The 21,112-nt window shown below is 36.6% G+C and overlaps 1 protein-coding gene across 4 annotated transcripts in view; it reads left to right on the top strand.

Moving 5' to 3' along the window:
* LOC150087771 (large proline-rich protein BAG6) overlaps nucleotides 1-21,112 on the top strand; it is a 321,988-nt gene that overhangs the window by 109,561 nt on the left and 191,315 nt on the right. For all 4 annotated transcript variants that reach the window (XM_090369196.1, XM_090369195.1, XM_090369194.1 and 1 more), the window contains one exon: nucleotides 20,129-20,257. In XM_090369196.1, the coding sequence (XP_090225322.1) occupies nucleotides 20,129-20,257 (129 nt within the window). The remainder of the gene's footprint in view (nucleotides 1-20,128; nucleotides 20,258-21,112) is intronic.

Below are 21,112 nucleotides of genomic sequence, written 5' to 3'. Positions count from 1 at the left end.
TTAACATCTGAAATCCAGCAACCTCTGCACTTTGAGATTGCTGGTTTTAGATAATAAATCTACCTGAACACCAGATATCAAAATTTAAGCAAGATAAAGAGAAAACACATTGGCAGCATGGCCACTACTTTTTTGTTAAATTCTTTACATAATTAATTTTTATTAACTTAATTTATTCTTAATATTCTCTTATCCCTTGTGCCCTTGATCAAAATTTGGATACAAGAAAGTTGCCAAAGTGATTTTGTAGGTGGTCATAATTCTAAATTATGACCACTTACCTAATACAGTGTTGGGGCATTGTTCACATGGATAACAGCCTCTATTTGCCTAGGAATTGAATTCCACTAGATGTTTGATCTTCAGACATCTAGTGAAGACCTGCAGCCAGCTGCCTTCAAGTCTTTCCCACAGTGTCTGAATAGATGACAGTTGCATGTCCATACACCTCACTTCATAGGTGTTCAATTGGATTGAGGTCAGCAAATTTGGAGGCCAATCAGGATAGGTGATATCTTCACTATATTTTTCAAACTACTCGTACACAGTGTGGGCCTGGTGACACAGTGTGTCATCCCCTTTCTGTCTGGTAAAAAAATGCTACACGACAGTGCATAAGTTCTCCTAAGAACTGCCAGTAGACCTCACAAGTGAAATGTTGGTCGATATATGCACACCAGGGATCCTAGTTTTTGACAGCAAAATGTGTCCCATGTTAAGCGATCACCACCATCTTAATATAGTGGGCACCATGCACAATGCATCCATGGACTCATCTTGCTTGCACCACACACAAAGGCATCCTCGGCATATTGCACATGGTATTTTGACTCATCTGACCAGCACAATCATTTCCAGCCCTCCAGTCCAACCAGCATGTTTTTGATTTGCTGTCGACAATAATTAGTAGTGAGGAGGGGGGGGTTAATCTTGGGTTGTCTGTTGTGGAACTCCATAAGTGTGTGTGGCGCATCTTCATTTGGGATATTGATATTGTTCTTTGATTCCCCATGTATTGCATTGTCAGCTGTTGCACAGTGACCCGTCATTGAGCCAGTGCAATGCATTGCACCCTTTGCTTACCATGAACGTTCACTTTGCATAATCCTTTATAGTTCTGTTGCTGGAGGTGGTTTAACTTGTTTGGCACCATTCTTTGTACACCTCAACCACAATGGGCTGTGAGTAACTGACAAGAATGCTGTTTTCAATATGGATGCACTCGATGCATGAGCTCTTACAATCATGCCCTTTTGAAACTGATATCTTTACTACATCCCATAACTGCTACTTTCTTACTTTCATTTACATGTTCAGATGCAAATTACCACTAATCTAGCATAGTAAACTGTTCAGCTTTTTATACTGGGAGCTGTGCAGTATAGTCCATTAAGGATGAGGTGGTCATAATTCATTCAGTAATCATGGTCATGATTCCAATTGCCATACTGTGTATATACACAAGGTATGGCAATTGGAAAACGAGACTGATGTTACAAGATGAGTTCTGGTGCTGCCCTCTACTAGATGAAAATGTGAAATGAAAGAGTGATTATTCCTTGAGCACTGCAGCCAAAGTCAGTGGAAATTGCCTCCATTTCAGAATGTAGTGCGAGCTGAACTTCATATCTTTCCTTTATCTCTGTTGTGGAGGGACAGTGGAACAAAGAGCAAACATCAAGTTTTGTGTTTGACTGAGCAAAAATGCCACAGAAACGTTTGAAATGATTAAGCAAGTGTATGGAGGGAATTGTCTGTCTCGTGCATGTGTGTACATGGCATAAATATTTTGCATGGAAGAGATTCACTGGAAGACGACAACCATCTGGGCCCAACAAAAAACAGTTCGACACTAAAGTTGATTAAAAAGGTGTGGGGAAATCATTACCAATGACCGATGTGTAACACTCCAAATTATTTCAGCAGATGTGTGCATTAATAAGAAAACAATTCGACAGTAATAACCCAGGATTTGAGAAAACAAAGTGCTGTGCATGGTTTGTTAACAGATGGTCAACTCAACTGGAAGCTACTAGGCTTTTGATACCAACTAAGAAATACTGTACAAGGGTTTGGCCCAAATGGATGTAAGATGAACTCACGAAACTCATGACAGAGAATAAAAATGCATGGGATGCATATAAATTATCAGGTGACAACGAAGCCTATGGTAGATATAAGCTAGTCTGTAATCAAGTCACAAAGGAGGTTAAGCAAGTGAAGGCAGATCATGAGAAATCTTTGACAAACTGAATGAGTATTTTGCATCTACATTCACACGTGAGGAATTCTCTAGGGAAGTGGATAACAGAAGCTTATTAAATTCTAACAGGGAGCTAAATGATTTTGTAATAACTGTAATAACTGAGAGCAAAGTGGAGGAGAAATTGTTGAAGTTAAACATTAGAAAGGCACCTGGGGTGGATGGGATCTATCCAGTTATATTAAAGGTGGTGGCAAAGGAAGTAAGCAACCTTAGCCATAATTATGAAAGCATCCTTGGACTCAGGGGATGTCCCCACCGACTGGAGATGTGAAAATGTAACCCCACTTCACAAAGGGGATCTAACGGTGACACGAGTAATTACAGACCAGTTAGTTTAACTTCTGTTCCAGGGAAAATAATGGAATCACTAGTTAAAGATGCATTGTAGGATCATCTAGACAAGACTGTAGTTATAGTTCAGACACAGTGTTGGATTTGTTAAAGGCTTGTCTGAACAACTTGATTGGATGCTATGATGCAGTGACAAAGGAACTGGATGCAAAGAATAATTTTGATATCATATTCTTGGATTTCAGGAAAGCTATTGATACTGTTGCACATGGAAGACTATTGTACAAATTGGAGCGGTATGGCATTAAGGAGAAGTTGCTGCTATGGATAAAGGGATTGTTGATTGATAGAAGAAAGTGGTAATCAATGAATACTGCCCTTTGTGGACTAATGTAATAGCTTTACTTTAGTCCATAATTACATTAGTGGAGTCCCCCAGGGTTCAATGTTGGGCCCATTGTTGTTTTGTACATTTATCAATTATATTGATGAATGTATATCAGGCTTAATGTTGAAGTTTGCAAATGATACAAAGGTTGTTAATGACAGTAATGACAGTATGCTACTGCAACAAGATCTAGAAAAGTTGAGCAGATGGGCTGAAAAGTGACAACTGAAGTTTAACATTGACAAATGCAAAGTACTGCATGTGGGTAGCAGTAACCCCAGTGAAATGGACCAACTCTGTGGAACCCCACTCAGGATTGTGGAGAGTGAAAAAGACCTGGGGGTAATGTGCAGTCAGATATGAAATTTTCTGAGCAGTGCAGATAGGCTGCCAGAGCACATCATGGGGCCTTGTTGGTGATATACAGGAATTTTTCTAGCAGGGATAAGGAGGTGATTATCTGCTTGTATAAGGCAGTGGTCAGGCCACACCTTGAGTACTGCCTACAAGTCTGAAGGCCTCATTTTAGGAAGGATGTAGAGTTGCTAGAACGAGTACAGAGAAGAGCATCATATGGGTTTTCAAAGAACGCATGTATTTAAGTTGTAATATATATAATGTTGCTTTATTCAACACAAAAATACACTTTAATTAAGGCTAACAAAATACATACATATATATAACTTTGTTTGTTTGTTTGAGAAATTTCCCTGTTGTTACATTCAACACCAAAAAAATAAATAAATAAAATAGCCATGGCTCACAAAATGCATGTAATATGTTATACAGTAATATATAATAAGTTACAGTCTTGATTCTTAGAGAAATTTCTTGCATCTTGGTTTCATTGTTGCAGAATGATCTATCATGTTTTTGTAGTCAACCTTGCTTGCTAATTCCTTTTCAATGGAAAGGATCGCTAGTTCTGAGAGTCTGTCATAGTAGAGCATAAGTAATTTTTAATCAGTTTTAGACAGCTAAAAGATCTTTCTGCAGAAGTGGTGCTTATGGGTATGGTGTAAAATATTTGATATAGTGTGGTTACATTTGGATAACTTGAGAGATCAAGTCATTGGTAGTCATAAATTTCAACATTGTCATGATGGTAAGGTCTCCCAAATTTGTTTCACTACTCATCTCTTTCATCAGGGCTCTAAAGGAAAAGTATTCCTGAATAATTTCACTTTGGTCATCATGGACATTGGCACATTCCTTTGCTAGAAATTCTAACCTGCTCATCATCAAAATGCTTGGGATCCAGTACACGAAAGTTTGAAGCCACATCAAGGAAATCTTTGAACCTTTCCTGTGTACTTCGGATTACTGTATCCAAACACATCAAGTAAAATTTGACTATAAAACGTTTTATACTATCAGATATGCTGTCATCTTCTACAATTTCATAATGGAATCTCTTTCTCTTTTGTCCTCTTTGGAATGTTTGTATGTGGAAGCTATCTCACACTTTGAAGTAAGTTCACTGGCTTCCTGCTCAATTTCCTTACAATGACTTTCATCATTATTTTGCATGGCTTTTAAATCATTGTCAAACACCTTAATTAGGCGAGAGGCTGTCAGGATGTCTACGTTTGCTTTCTGCAAATAGTTGGATAAAATAAGCTCCTTGTTTAAGGGTTCTTTCTATACTATAAAGAAAATTCACAAATTTGTATGTTTTAACTGCGTAAGAATGCCCTTTGCCTCAACAAGCTGCGGTTGGGTGCTGTTAATAACAATAGCTGGTAAGCTTTGCACAACTGCTTCTACTGCAGATTTCCTGGATGCCCATCTAGTATCAGATAGTTTCTTTAATGTTAATGCAAAAGACTAATTGCCTACGTTGCTCGTCCCAAAGCACAGATAGACGAGGCAAACTTCAGGAAAAATAAGTGTACAAGCTTTCTAGAGTTCCAAAGTACAGCCGACTGTGAACATCGCAATTTATTGAGTCACCTAAGATGAGATTTAAATCATGAGTGCAGCAATGTGTATAAAGTGCATGAGGAGCAATTTCTTTTACTCTTGTTTGAAGACCTGATACTTGACCAGTCATAGTGCTGGCTCCATCTTATGCCTAGCCATAACATATTGTGATTGATAGCCCTAGCTCATTTAAAGCAGCAAGAAGAACGCTAAAGAAGTCTTCAGAACTTGCCCCAGGCAGTTCAAGAAATCGAACAAAGTGCTCCGCAGTATCATCTGCTTCTGTCACATATTGAAGTGATAAGGAAAACAGTCCTGCTTACATCAGTGGTTGAGTCAACTACTGCTTAACAGAAAAGTATTTGGCAACTTGGACTTCATTCACTATCAGTTTTGTGAGCTCAGCTGCCAGAGCGAGTATTAAATCATTTTGTATATTTGGGCTCAAATATGTTGCGTTTCGTTCATTTGATAACATATACAGGAACTCCCTGACTTACGGAAATTCAACTTTACGTAAGTTTTTGCTGGCCGGTGCAAACTTAATGAAATCGTGGAAACGTATTTTGCATCCTGTAGGAATAAATGGAGGTATCATGAAAATATTGTAATGTGAACCCAATAACACTTTTTATATATATATATAATTCGTTCCAAGTCGTAGAAGTTGAAAATTTCGCTATACAGCAGCCCCCCCGTTATAATGCGGTTCGCTTTACACTGATTCACTATAATCCTGTTGTTATATTATAACTCCTATCTGACTATAATGCTGTCACAGATCACTATAACGCTCTTTTACAGATTGTATTTTTGGCATGTTTAACGAAATCATTTCATTTGATGGAGTCGATAGTTTGAAAATGAATAGCAAAACGGCATTAAAACATTTCCCACGCTCAGTGAAATTTTCTCGCACGCTAATTTAATTGCAGTACAGTGACTTGTTACGTAGTTCCGAGATCAACATTTTAAAAAATGATCAAGTATATTGCTTGTAATATTTGCATTATATGCATTTATCCGAAGTCTAGTCATCACTCAGTACCGTATTAGACATCATGCGAAACGGACAGTTTACTTGAACATTGTATCATAATTAATGCAACCAACGCATGGCCGATAAGAATGAAATGAAAAAGCAACAACGTCTGAGCACAGTACGAAGACTATAAATGTAAGAAAAAGACTGAATTTGAAAATCAAATTAGACGTTTTGAAGCGAATCGATTCCAGTCAAAGACAAGCGGATGTGTGCCATAATTTAGGACTTGCAAGTTTAACTGTAAGAACAATTATAAAAAAAAAAAAAAAAAAAAAAAAAAGAATTTTAATTTTAGCAGCAGGAAAGATAGCTGTTCCACTGCAAGCAACTAGGGCTAGGCCGGCTATTAGGATTGAAATGGAAAGAATTTAACTAATTTTATTGAAGATAATATCCAATGCAGAATTCAGTTAAGTTAAATATTATTAAAAAGAGAGAGAGAGAGAGATTAGCAAATATGACGATCTGAAGAAAACTCACCTAAAAAAAAAAAAAAATGTGGAACCATTTAAAACTAGTAAGGGTTGGTTGAATAGATTTAAAATCCAGGGAGAAGCCACAAGTGCTGAAGGAGCCGAAACTTTCAAAAAAGAACTTGTTAAAATTATTGAAGAGGGGTATTATGTGTTGTACTTCTCAACAAGTTTTTAACATACACGAAGCAGGACATTTTGTGGAAATGAATGCCTAAAAGAAGATTCATATTGATTAATACCCCTTTTATTTTATTTGGAAGAGGGCCAAAGTTCAACTGAAAATCAACACATTTTTCATGATTAAATAGATCAATTAAATTCATGATTTTAATTGGAATTTTAAGTTTAATTTTGATTAAACTTAAAGACATACATGTCTTTAAGTTTAATCAAAGTAAGTAGTTACCACATAATTATATACGTATGTAATGCAGAATATTTTATATGTACAAATATTTTAATATTAAATATTTTGACCGATATTTGTGCATCTTTTCACTACCATTTATTATTGATTAGGAAATATCCTATGGCACCGACCACAACTCACAAATACATACGTTACCTTATGGGAATGCGGCGCTCGCTTAGCGCGGATTCACTTAGCGCTCTGTTTTTACGGAATGAATTATCAGCATTAAGTGAGGGTTACCTGTATTATTAAGCTATTTATCTTGTAGTTTTAAATGTTTTTCACCAACCTTATGTAGAAATAAAACACAAAGAAAACACAACTCTCCCCGGACGAGGCTATCATCACCGATCGGGCGAATAAGTTCTGGAACCTGAAGTGGCTTGAGAGTTTGCGGATCTGTTCCACAGTGAACATTAATAGAGATAGAGGAATGCGGATCCATCCCCTCTTTGAGGCTACTATCCTCAGAAAGGATGAACGGTTCCACATGACCCACTCTCGAGCCACTTCCGATTCCGTAATACAAGAGAACGGAACACGTGGGAATGAAACACGTGATGAGTACCGTGAACCTGCTGGTATTTAAAGACGCACCGCAGAACAAAGAAAATACCGCTGAAGAAGAAGGCAGGAGCCTTCGAAAGCTTTGGTTTTATCGATTTTAATTTAGTATATTTTAATGTATTTTATTGTTCTTAACCCAGTATATTTTAATGTATATTTTATATGTATATTTCATATATTTTAGTTGTAAAGTTAAATATAATTTATTGTAAATACAGACAAATATAACTTTATTATAAATACATAGTTATCAAGATTCCAGTTTTCGTTTTCTTTGTGTTTTATTTCTACATAAGGTTGGTGAAAAACATTTAAAACTACAATATGAACATACCCAACCTCAGAGGCCTGTTTGAAGAAGCTATTTATCTCTCTAAGAGGTCATATTTATAATGGAAATTGCATTACCCTTTCATCGTTATCATATGTTCCTGTTATAAGAATCAGTTTTTGAACGCCTTTGTGATATTTTTCTAAAGCACGTTTCTGGAGGTCACAACCATAAAACAATAAAAACAGTTTGCACTTTTTGATTTATTGGGCTTTTCTGTTAGTGCATCTTTTCAGAAACTTCTCTTCATCTTATTTACGTATCACAATGATGAAGGGAAAGCTATCAACGAAAAGCGCAAGTGGTGGTAGTGCCAGGAAACAAAACAAAATTGATTTAGAAATGAAGATGAAAATGATTAAATATGAAGCAGGACAAAGTTGTCATCTACTGCAAGGGAATTAGGTCTCACTGCTTCAACAGTGAATACTATTTTAAAGAACAGTGCACGTATAAAAGAACATGTAAAAGGATCAACACTCTTAAGATCAACAGTGTTCAGGTGCTATATCGAAGATGGAACAGCTGTTAATAATATGCATGGAAAATCAGATTCAGAAGCGAGTGCCCCTGAGTCTAATGACCATTCAAGCAAAAGCAACAAGTATTTGGAAACATATTAAGGATAAGTACGGCAAACTCCAGCCGAAGTTCATGGCAAGCCACGGGTGGTTTAATAGGTTCAATAGTAGGCGCTGTTTTCTGGTTTAATAGGCGCTGTTTTCCACAATGTTTGTAGTGAAGTTGCCAGTGCCAATTCTGCAGCTGCAGAGAAATTTAGTGATGTGTTGGAAAAAATTATTGATGAAAGCAGCTATTCGACACAGCAAATTTTGAACGTTGACGAGACTGCTCTGTATTGGAAAAAATTGCCTGATCGAACATACATTTCCAAAGAGGAAAATACAATGCCAGGTTTCAAGGCGTCAAAAGATAGGGCCCACGCTCTTGCTTGGGGCTAATGCAGCAGGAGATTACAGATTAAAACCACTGCTTGTATACCATTCTGGAAATCCTTGTGCATTTAATGGTATCAGTAAATCTACCCTATCCGTGCATTTCTGATCAAACCAGAGAGTATGGATAACATCTCTCTTTGAGGATTGGTTTAAATGCTGTTTCATTCCCAAAGCTGAAAATATTGTAAAGACAAACAATGTTCCTTCCAAGATTTTGCTTCTATTAGATAATGCTCCTGGACATCTCTTACGCATTTAGATGATTTCAATTCGAACATGAGTCATATTTCTACCACCAAACACGACTTCACTCATCCAACCTATGGATCAGGGTGTTATTTCGAATTTAAAAGCATACTATTTATGCACATTTGCTCAGGCATTGTCTGCAATAGATGATGAGGAAAATTTTGTCAAGAGACTTTCAAATCTTACAATACATATTTACCATGCCATCTTAAACATTAATAAGGCCTGGGCAGAAATTACTAAAAGTTGTTTAAATGGCGCATGAAAGAAAACATGCCCACAGCACATAAGGCTTCGAAGGATTTGATAAAGATGAATCATATGAATATGTTACAGATAAGATTGTAACGGTTGCAGAGCTACTTCAGTTGGAGTTTGATGGAGGAGTTAATAGAGGAAGAAGAGAAGGAATTATCTAACAAAGAACTTATTGACTTGCAGGCTTATTAACTTGATAGTGAAAGAAGAAAATGCTGACGAAGCTCAAGACGAACCAAATGAGGAGCCGAGACGCTTCATCACCAGAGAGATGGCAATGGCATTTCGTGAAATTGAATCGGCAATGGCGAGGTTTGAGAAGATGGATCCTGACAGTGAATGATTCTTAAAAGTTAACAGAGGGGTGAATGATATGCTTGCTTGCTACAAAGAAATCTATGATGAAAAGGAAAAAGCCACTGTCCAGTCATCATTAATATGTTCTTTCATAAGGTTGAGCAGCCGACCTCTTCCAAATCTCCACATCCCTCAACCTCTGCAGCGATGTTCTTATCTGAAGATGTCGATTCTGGCAACGATGCTCGAGAGATAAAACTTACTGACTCCTTTCTTTTTTTGTAATTTTATAATTTTGAAATTTTTTTAAATGGCACGCTTTTGTAATTTTTCCTGTGCATGAAATAAAAAATTTAATAAATACAATAAATAACTCTATTTACATGTTTGTCGAACATTTCTTTTTTGATTCAATCAATTCAGCAAGCACAATTGCGAGTGCTGCACATCATGGGAGAAATTCTCCGACTTACATAGCATTTCGCGAAACGCAACCCTTACATAAGTTGGGGAGTTCCTATACTGACTAAGTAATGTGTCATGTTTAGCTAGTAGCTTGATGAGCTCTAAGCAATTCCCCTCGTTTGCACTTGGGCCACCTAAGCCTCTGTATTCATGATGACCACGAAATGCTAAGCATTGTTTTGCCAAAAACAGAACTGCATCAATGATACTTGTTAAAATCAGTTTGTTCTTCTCTGCTGTCACAAGATTGGCAAAGACAGTTTGATCACCAAATAAGCGAAATTTTTTTAAAAAGAAATCCTTTTCTGTGTGTATCACTGTTCATGTTTTTCAATTTTGTGTACTCCCTTGGCAAAATTTTTACAACCAACTTTTGGGTTACCCCAAGGATCCAACCTAGTTGAGGAGTTTGTAAACTACCAACAATAAAAGCAAAACATAGCATTAGCTCTTGATGAATAGATAAGACATCCTGGCACTTTCACGGCCACTTTTATAATGCTTTTTTTGATACCACTGTGGTACAAAGTGGAAACCAGCTGCATCCTTTGGAAAATTTTGAAAATTGTCCTTGAAACCTGGCTGGCAAGGTCTGAATTTTAAAGTACTCGCACAAGAGACTGTGTGATTGGTTTATCACAAAACAAATGAGGGTCGGTCGGATAATCTACTTCAGTATTAATAAGTTCAGAAAAGACTGAAGAAGTTTCTGCCTGATGCTCCGCACGAGAAATATCAGTGTTGGCTATTGTTAGTGGTACATTTGTTTCATTTTTTTCATCACTTCTTTCCAGAGTATAATCCCGAATATCGACACTGTTACTATCATTTTTATCAGTAGGATTTGTTGAAATACTTTTATCAATGTGATTGGCTTCATCTGTAGTTTGTATATCTATATATTGACTGGAACTTGTGGGATGGTCACTTGCACACTAACAGGACTTTTGTGGATTTATTGGATGATTGTTTTCTACAGCAACATGTTTGAGAGGCAACCAGAGGGAGTAATACCCTTGATCTGATTATCAGCAGTGATTATGATTATTCATGCATTAAGAATTTGCAGATAAAGGAACCACTGGGTGACAGTGATCACAGTGTACTGGTGTGGGAATTACTTGAAGATGTAACTACCATCAAGGCTAAAGGGAAGGGCTTTTGCTTTCGTAAAGGTGATTACAGGGGTCTCAGATAGTTTTTAAATTCTGTACAGTGGTATCAACTGATAATGTTAAAAGTTAACTGCAGCCATTATCAACCCACTGCAGGATGGAAGCCTCAACAATTCATGCTGAGGGAAATGGACCATAATCTGCCACGCTGGTGCAGTGCGGGTTGGCAGATCGACCGTATTTAGCAGTCAGGGGCTTGAACCCCGGTCTACTCGAAGAGCGTGGGCTACTGCACTCCCGCTCCTGACCACTTGGCTACGGAGGCTGCTAATGTTACCGATGTTTAATTCTAAATGGGAAGGCTTGAGGGGCTTAATTTTGGAGACTACTAGGCTTTTCATTCCAACTAAGAAATACTGCTCAAGGTTTAGGCCTAAATTGATGTCAGATGAATTAATGAGGCTTGTGGCAAAGAAGAAAAATAATAGTAGTAGTAGTGGCATGTGATGCAAGAAAGCAAGTGTATGAGCTTATGCAGCATCAGCCAAAAAAAAAAAAAAAAAAAATACAAAGCAATCCCCTCTAAATATTTGTCCAGTTCCTCCTTAAATTTATTTAACCTATCAACTTCCGCAATGACAGATGGAAGTTTGTTACAACAACTAACCACCCACTGGCTAAAGGCAAATTTCCGCACATGTATTCTACATCTGTCCTTCCTCAATTTCATTTTATGCCCCCTTAGGTTCATAATCTGAACATGGAAGTATCCCATCAGAATTCAGCGTGCTAAACCCATTCAAGGCTGTATACACCTTAATCAGATCACCTCGCAGGTCCCTAGTCTCCAGCTGCTGCAGTTTGCAGTAATTAATCCTCTCCTGGCAAGAGGATCCCTTCATTCCCCTCACCAATCTTGTTGCCCTTCTCTGTACACGCTCAAGCAAATCTACATCCTTCCTAAAATGAGGCCTCCAGACCTGCATGCAGTACTGAAGGCGTGACCTGACCATTGCCTTATACAGAAGGACAATCACCTCCTTTTCCCTGCTAGCAAAATTCCTGTATATCATTGACAACACCCCATGACCTGCCCTGGCAGCCTGTCTGCATTGCTCAGAAAATTTCATATCTGACAGCACAATTACTCCCAGGTCTTTCATTTTCTACCACCTTAAATGTAGTACCACACAGTTGTTACGTTTCTCTGGGGTTACTTCTACCCATATGCAGTATTTAGGTGCCTCCGTAGCCAGGCGGGCAGGACCAGCAGTGCATAGCACATGCTTCTTGATTAGACCAGGGTTCGAGCCCGTGCCCAACCAAATACGGTGGATGCTGAAAGTTCAGGGAATGACCACGACATATCCCCGGAGCAATATGGCCTTAGTTGCTAATGCTTCTAAAAACCAAATAACAACAATATGCAGTACTTTGCATTTTTTAATGTTAAACTTCAGTTGCCACTTCTCAGCCCATCTGCCCAAAATTTCTAGATCCTGTTGCAGTAACACACTGCCATTACAGTCATTAACAACTCTGCCAACCTTTGTATCATCTGCAAACTTCGATACTAAGCTTGATATACCTTCATCAATATCATTGATAAATTTACAAAACAACAGTGGACCCAACACCCCAAACCCTGTGGGACTCCACTAATAACATTAGTCCACGAAGGGCAGCACACATTGATTACCACCCCTGTCTTTTCCCACTCAACCATCCTTTTACCCATTGTGGCAACTTACCCTTAATAACATTCTGCTCCAATTTGTACAGTAGTCTTCAATGCACAATAGTGTCAAAAGCTTTCCTGAAATCCAAGTATATGATATCAAAATTATTTTTTTGCATCCAGTTCCTTTGTAACCACATCATAATAACCAATCAAATTTGTCAGACAAGACTTTCCCTTAACAAACCCATGCTGTGTCTGAATTATTGCTGCAGTCTTGTTTAGATGATCCTGCAATATATCTTTAATCAGTGACTCCATTATATTACCTGGAACAGAAGTTAAACTAACTGGTCTGTAATTACTCGTGTCACTTGCAAAATACTCATTCAGTTTGTTTGCTATCTGAGAAGGATCATCAACAGTCGAGCCGACCGGGCTAGCCGAGTGGGTAAAGTACCTGCCCGGCAACCCAAAGGTCGCGGGTTCGATTCCCGCCTCGGGCTTGGATCAAAGTACTGCAAAAACCTTGGGAGGTGCAATATGGCCACAGAAGCCGATGCGCCAACAACTACCAAATCAAAAAAAAAAAAAAAAAAAAAATCAACAGTCGAACCACCGATATCAAGTGGACCAATCAGATTAATCCCCTTCCTTTTAGAGTTTATATAAGTAAAGAAATCCTTGCTGTTTTTCTTAGCATCCTTTGCCAAAGATTTCTCGTAATCTGCCTTCACCTGCCTAACCTCCTTTGTGACTTGATTACAGACTAGCTTATATATATCGTAGGGTTCTGTGTTGCCTGATAATTTATATGCATCCCATGCATTTTTCTTCTCTGCCACGAGTCTCATTAGTTCATTTGGCAACCATTTTGGCCTAAACCTTGAACAGTATTTCTTAATAGGTATGAAATGTTTACTAGCTTCGCACTCTTAATTCCTTAATAGTGCGAAGCAAATTCACTTAGAATTCACTTAGAATTAACAGCAAATTCACTTAGAATTTGCTGTTGGTAACATCATCAGTTGGTCTGATGAGTATTTTGCATCTACATTCACATATGAGGATTTATTCAATGAGGGGAGTGCCAGAAATTTACAAACTCTAACAGGGAGCTAAGTGATTTTGTAATAACTGAGAGCAAAGTCGAGAAGAAATTGTTGAAGTTAAACATAAAAACGGCACCTGGAGTGGATGGAATCTATATTATATTGGAGGCAGTGAGGGAAGTTAGCAAATCCTTAGCCATAATTATGAGAGCATCTTTAGATTCAGGTGAGGTCCCCATGGACTGGAGATATGCAAATGTATCACCAATTCACAAAGAGGGTTCAAAAGGTGACACAAGTAACTATAGACCTGTTAGTTTAACTTGTGTTCCTGGGAAAATAATAGAATCACTGGTTAAAGAAGCATTGCAGGATCATCTAGACAAGACTGCAGTAATAGTTAAGACATGGCATGGGTTTGTTAAAGGGAGGTCTTGTCTGACCAATTTGATTGGATACTGTGGTGCGGTCACAAAGGAACTGAATGCCAAAAATAATTTTGATATCATATACTTGGATTTCAGGAAAGCTTTTGATACTGTTGTACATGGAAGACTGCTGTACAAATTGGAGAGGTATGGCATTAAGGGTAAAGTTGCTACAATGGATAAAGGTATGGTTTAGTGGGAGACGACAGAATGGTAACCAAACCTGATATTGATGAAGGTATATCAGGTTTTTTGTCCAAGTTTGCAGATGATACAATGGTTGGCAGGGTTGTTAATGATAGTAAAGACAGTATGCTACTCCAACTGGATCTAGATAAGTTGGGCAAATGGGCTGAGAAGTGGCAACTGAAGTTTAACATTGACAAATGCAAAGTACTGCATATGGGTAGCATTAACCAAAGAGAATCATACTAACTGTGCGGTACTACACTCAGGAAGTGGAAAGTGAAAAAGATCTGGGGGGTAATTGTGCAGTCAAATATGAAGTTTGCCGAGCAGTGTAGATGGGTTGCCAGGGCAGTTCATGGAGTCTTGTCAATGATATATATAGGAATTTTGCTAGCAAGGACAGAGAGGTGATTATCCCATTATACAAGGCAATGGTCAGGCCACACCTAAAGTACTGTGTACAGGTCTGAAGGCCTCATTTTAGGAAGAATGTAGAGTTGCTAGAACGAGTACAAAGAAGGGCAACATGATGAGTGAGGGGAACAAAGGGGTGCTCTTATCAAGAAAGGCTTAAGTTCTGCAAATTGTAGTGCCTGGAGAGTAGACACCTGCAAGGTGATCTGATTGAGATGCATAAGGCCTTGAATTGGTTGAGCAAGCTGAATGCTAATGGGATTCTTCCTCTTGCTCAGATTAAGAACCTGAGGGGGCACAGTTTTAAATTGAAGAAAGACAGTTGTAGAATAGATATACAGAAATATGCTTTTAGCCAGTGGGTAGTTGATTGGTGGAACAGACCAATCAACTATCCATCTTTTGTTGTGGAAGTTGATAACCTAAATAAATTTAAGGCTGAGCTGGACAGGCATTTGGAACAAATGGAGGGGTTTTTTTTTGTCTGATTCTGCATAAGCTTGCTTTCTTGCATCATTTGCCTCTACTAATGCTAGTCTTTCTCCTCTTCATTCCTATTGATTTCTTCTTCCATGACTTTAGTAGGTAAATTCTCGTTTAAAATTTTACCCTATAAAAATTAAAATGACAATAGCTTAACTTTTTTTGGACACAGTCTCACACAAGGTGCAATTTCGACGGCTCATGGCCGACAACTAATTTTTTTACAACATTCATGCTCAAAAGTTTGTTTCGAAAAAACCTTTACCGATTTTCAAAGTTAAATCAATGCCATCTATTGGAATATTTTTAAACAAAAGTTTAAATAAATTTTTGTGTGCAATTTTGAAGAGTGGTGTTTCTAAATACAGGCAGTCCTCTAGTTATGAACTTTCATAGATATGAACATTTTTAGGGTTCAATTCAAAGCTCATACAAATCTACATAACATCAAGGTTGGTGAAGCTGCAAGTGCCGACTGCATTGCTGATGAAGAATTTCCAAAAACACTTGCTGATATTGTTGAAGCTGGGGCTTACCAGCCACAACAGATAGAAATTGTGCACCCTTCCATATGTGCCATTTAAGGCAAAAATATTGCAGTGGAAGCATTTTCTCCCTCTTCACCCCCCCATAGGTATGCTGCTAATGCTAACTCATGTCAACCGGATGCAATGCCTTAGATTTAATATACTTCTTAATTAAGAGCATGACTCCTGCCCCCTTTTATCCAGTGTGTTCTTTCTATACACACTGTACTTCCCATATTCAAATTTTGCATACCTTATATCTGGTGACACCAATTCTCTGATATCCTCCACAATGCCTGCATTTGATGACTTTATCAGTACTTCAAATTCATCAAACTTATTTATAGTGCTCCAAGCATTAGGTAGCATTAGTGTACATGCAAGTATACATGTTTGTACTCTTAGTTACTCTAACACAGCCCACATATTTATTTGTTCCATGATGATCCAAAGCAGGGCTCGAGATAGAATTCTTCTCTAATAAAACTGGTAAAAGATATTATTGCTTAAAAAGAAGTTGTAGATTGGATAAGTTAATGTGTGGTTGATATAGTATTTGGGTTTTGGGCTTGGGGAATTGTTTATTTTTCACACTATGAGCTTATTTCAATACTTGGTATTCTCCAGTGATAAAAAATTGTAATGGATGTTATATAACATTATGGTCATAGCGTGTAGAGATATATTGGAAAATTCGAGGTTAGTTGTTTTAGCGAGAATAAGAACATTTGACTGCATTGAATATTTGTAGAATAGTATCCCTTGATAGGCCTGGTTTATAGGTATTATTTTATATCATTATAAATTCATTTTCATTCATTATCATTATTTTTCAAGGACTTTTCTTTGCTGTACATTTATTAATTTATTAGTTTTCAATGTCCAGAAGGCTCTACTGAATCAGCCATTTTGCCTTCTCCCTTTCAGTCAAACAGTTATATTGAAATTAAATAGAAAATTTTATCAATACGTAGTATATACTGAATGTAGGTACTACCGCCTATTTGTGATGCCCACAGAATAAAGTTGAAGGGCTGTTTGAATTTGAGAGGAAGAAGGTGTTATGTCTCAAGAAATATAACTAGCTTTTTTGGGATACATTCAAAGATAAATTTTGTTAAAGTTTTGTTGCCCTGTATCCAGTTGAAGTTTCCCCATAGGATAACAGTAGGTTGCTATATTGTGTTCTCCATAGGAAATCATTGTGTTGGCCATGTTGCCTTTTGTATGTCAAGATTTATGTTAATGCCTCCTGGAAATTCTTTTAGCATAAAATTGAAAAAACCTTTAAATAGAAAACTTTTATTAATACATAGCAACAGTTTAAGAACTCATCTCATCAGTACAACACCATAATACTGTAGGAAATATCGATTTGGGAGAGATGACAAACAGCTATTTAGGCTTATGTCATTTGCAGGAACTGTTAAAGATAGTGTATATAAAATTAATAAGAACAATACGTTGTTACAAAAAGAAGGAAAGTGAGATCCAGGGTAGTGTATAGTTGGGACTGGTGCATATATGAAATTTTGTGGGAATAGTTTGTCACGACGAACACACATAATCAATTGTACGTGTTGTTCATCATGGCAATTAATTTGAGATAGGCTCTCAAAATCTTAGAAGTGCATCAGAGGAAGTTTTCTCTCCTGTTCAATCATTGATGGAGAAGCATAAAGGAGCTGATATCAGGTGTGTTTTGGATAGTGAAGGTGATAAATATAGATTTAAGGTTTTTCTTGATTCTTCATCTGCAGTTGGTGTCTCCTCAGTTTCTGCCCCCAGGTGCAGTTTCCCGAGACCTGAGCACTTCGGGTGATTGTGAGTACATACTTTTCAAAGATACATCAGAGCTAGAGTTGTTTATCCAAGATGAATTGAATGACTTTGTTAGAGATCTAGCAGTCTTCAATGGTAAAGAAAAGTTTTTTTGCCTTGAGACTAAAGCATAAACACATGGTTAAGAAGAATGTCAGTGTCTCACCGTTGAAAACAAAACCAAGTTTTGGTGACATTCTTTACTGTAAACTGTATGCTCTGCTACTGCGGTAATATTGGAGTTTTTAGAGACTTGTTACAAGTACATATTACATCTGAATGGCATCTCTTCATTGACTCTTCGCAGTGAAGTTTGAAAGCTGTTCTCTTGCATAATGGGAACTTTAAGCTGTACTTTCCCTTTGACTACCTGTTTATCTAAAGGAGACACCATAACATGAAGACATTACTTGAAGCAATTCAATACAGCACTCATCAATAAAATATCTGAGGTTGTTAATGGGCATCTAAGGAAGGTTCACAAAATTTGTTGTTTCCAATGCCTGTGGGATTGGAAACAACCATTGTACCCCAGATCATTATATCATATGTAACTGACCTAAAAGAACCACATGAGCCAGGCACGAGTAGTGTGCAGTATGATCCATTAATGGATCTCATGAAGATTTTCCTTCCACCTGTCCATATTAAACTTGTCCTAATTAAGCATTTTTTGAAAGCAATGGGTTAAGATGAATTTGAGAGGATTTCATTACCTGAGAAATTTCCAAAGATTATTGCTGTAAAAGTGAAAGAAGGAATCTTTTGGGGGCCCTTAAATCAGAGCCTCCACATTCACTTCAAAAAAATAAAAATTTCCATTGACAATTAATGGAATTGTTTCCTCTAAGACGTCAGTGGAAATTTTTTTTTGAAGTGAACATATATTGGCAGACTACTGTTAAATGATGTACAGCAGTGTTCTGAACAAAGTGTACCAATAGAAATCATCTGCACAAAAAGGTTGTACATAATTTTTTACAGTAGTGTACTGTATTGTTTTAACTATGCATATAAAGTGTATTTGGTTTAAAATGTAAAAGTGATAAAAATGTAATTGTGACCAGTCTTGTGTTTTGTAATGAAATTGTCTGAATTAACTGTACTAATATTATCAGCAGTCATATTGTGAAAAAAACATACTTGAAATAAGCATTCAAGACTGGTTTAGACAAGTGTTTACTGTTTTTAGAAAGAAAAAAAAAAAGTGTTTCATCTCTAATGAAAAAAAAAAATTTTTGTTCACCAGTATTATACAGCAGTATAGGATAGAGCTTGTTTGGCTTTGTATGCAGTGAAATATGAGTGTTGAATTTAGTAATATATGTTTAGCTTAATAACAACAGTATTCACTATAATTTTTTGCTGCTGGAATTGAAACCAGTTGTGAACAATCAATGTTTTTCTGAGCAATTTAATTTTGATAAAAAAAAATTGAAGTGATAACTTAAATTAAATTTTTTTTATTTAAGTGAATCGCCTGCATTAATCCGAAGTACAATATTAGTTACATAAAAGAGAAGAAAATTCCAAACAAAGATCTGCAATGAAGGACGTGATACATATTGGAATCTGTAGACCATTGACTTCATGATGACTAAATGATGCTTTAATTCTGTGCAGGCCTCCATGACAGCATAGTGATTTTTCTGCATGTTACTTTTTTTTTTGGAGAGGTCTGTGTTCCTATCCATGATTGGTAGAATTTCTAAAATCCTCTTCATTCAAGGCTGTAATGCCAGTCTCAACTGAGTTATTCCAGATTTTTGAGCCCACAGAACATGAAAATTGGCTTGTGAACACACCCTTATATAAATATAATACATGGTCATTTCATGAATCATCTGTGTGTTCCAATAAGACATCTTCAATTTTAGGATATGAATAAATATTTATTAAACAAAATTAACAAGACTAAATTGTTAACTAAACTTGAATACATTTGATTAATTCCAAACCAAAAAAGGCTACCATTTTTCTTAAAAACTGCTCTAAAAGTTTTTAAACTTCAGTTCAGAGTTCTCTCAAACTCACCCCTTTAAAAAAACAAGAAGAAAAAATCAGTAAATCTGTGTTTGCCAAAATAACTTGTTTAAGATCTCCAAAATTTATTAATTCTAATAGTTTCCTTGACTTGTTAAAATTAGTGAATAACATTTAGTTACAATTCCTTCTCCTTTGCATTTTTTATTAACCAGAATGCATAATTTTCTTGAGCACTGGGGGAAGACATCTCTTGTAGAACTCATTTGCTGCATGGATTGCGTATTTATCCAGGATATCCACTTTGGGAAACCAAAGTGCTACTAAGCCCTATCCTTCAAAGCTCATGCTATGCTATTCTTGTGTACTGCTGCTTGACACAGCACACATTACAGAAGTATGTGGATGCACTTATTACCGAAGTGATCCAGTTTCTAAACTTCTTTTAGAAATATTTTTAGAATACAGTATTATTGAATATTGAAATTTTGTTATTTTTATAATTTATTAGGATGATGGATCTTCTGTAGATGTCCACATCAATTTAGGCCAAGTTCCATTTCAAAATGAAGTGCAGATGAGGCTCAATCAAATCCAGAATATGATTTCTCAAGCCAATTTACTCCTTAATACAATTGAGGTAATTTTTTTTTTTTTATTTTGTTTTCTTTTATTTATTTATTTTTGTTGTTTCCTAAATATATAATAGTTAACTTTAGACTTTGTTAATCTTGTCTGAAACAAAGTACACATGTGTTCATGAAGTCTTGGAATCACTCTAACTATATGTTATTTTAAAACAGTTACACTATCTGTTCAAAATGGCCACCACCAATTTCAAGACATTTTGGTAAAAGATGCAGCAAGTTTCTCTGAATATTTTATATGCCAGCCTTGATGGATGCTGCCATGCCTGTACAGTTTTGTTCTTAAAATGTTGCAAGTTTGTAATTTTTACAGAATAAACTTTTGACTTTAAATAACTCCATATAGCAAAATCTGTGAATTCAAGTTGGGCAATCTCCAACCCAATTTCACTTTCCTCTTTGAGGAAAGATGAGGAAATTTTCAATCTTCCCAATGAGGAAAATTTTTCATTTATCCATTTCAGTTGAATGAGAACTGCATTATGTAGTGGTGTGCTGTGTTCCATAAATCAAATAAGTTTGCTTTTCAGACTGTCAAGTTGAGTCATTAACTCATTAACTAGCAGTAATCCTCTCCTATTACAGTGCTTATAATGAAAAATAGTTTGAGTATTTAAATTTCATATTCAACACCAAACCATCAGTTTCTCTGTTCTTATTGCTTACTTCTAATGTACCAGTGTATGTTTTCTTCTGACCAATAATGGTAGTTTTATTTATTCACTTTTATGTTCTCATAAATTTGTCCTTGTCAGAAAATACTTCCTTCAGGAAATCAGAATTATTGTCAGTTTTGTCTAAAATCCACATGCATATTTTGACCCATCTGTCTGAATTGTCTTGTAAAT

This window comes from Mastigoproctus giganteus, chromosome 3, assembly GCF_048544385.1.
Source record: "Mastigoproctus giganteus isolate SK-2022 chromosome 3, ASM4854438v1, whole genome shotgun sequence".
NCBI classification, from domain to species: domain Eukaryota; kingdom Metazoa; phylum Arthropoda; class Arachnida; order Uropygi; family Thelyphonidae; genus Mastigoproctus; species Mastigoproctus giganteus.
This window is presented reverse-complemented; position numbering and strand designations above follow the sequence as displayed.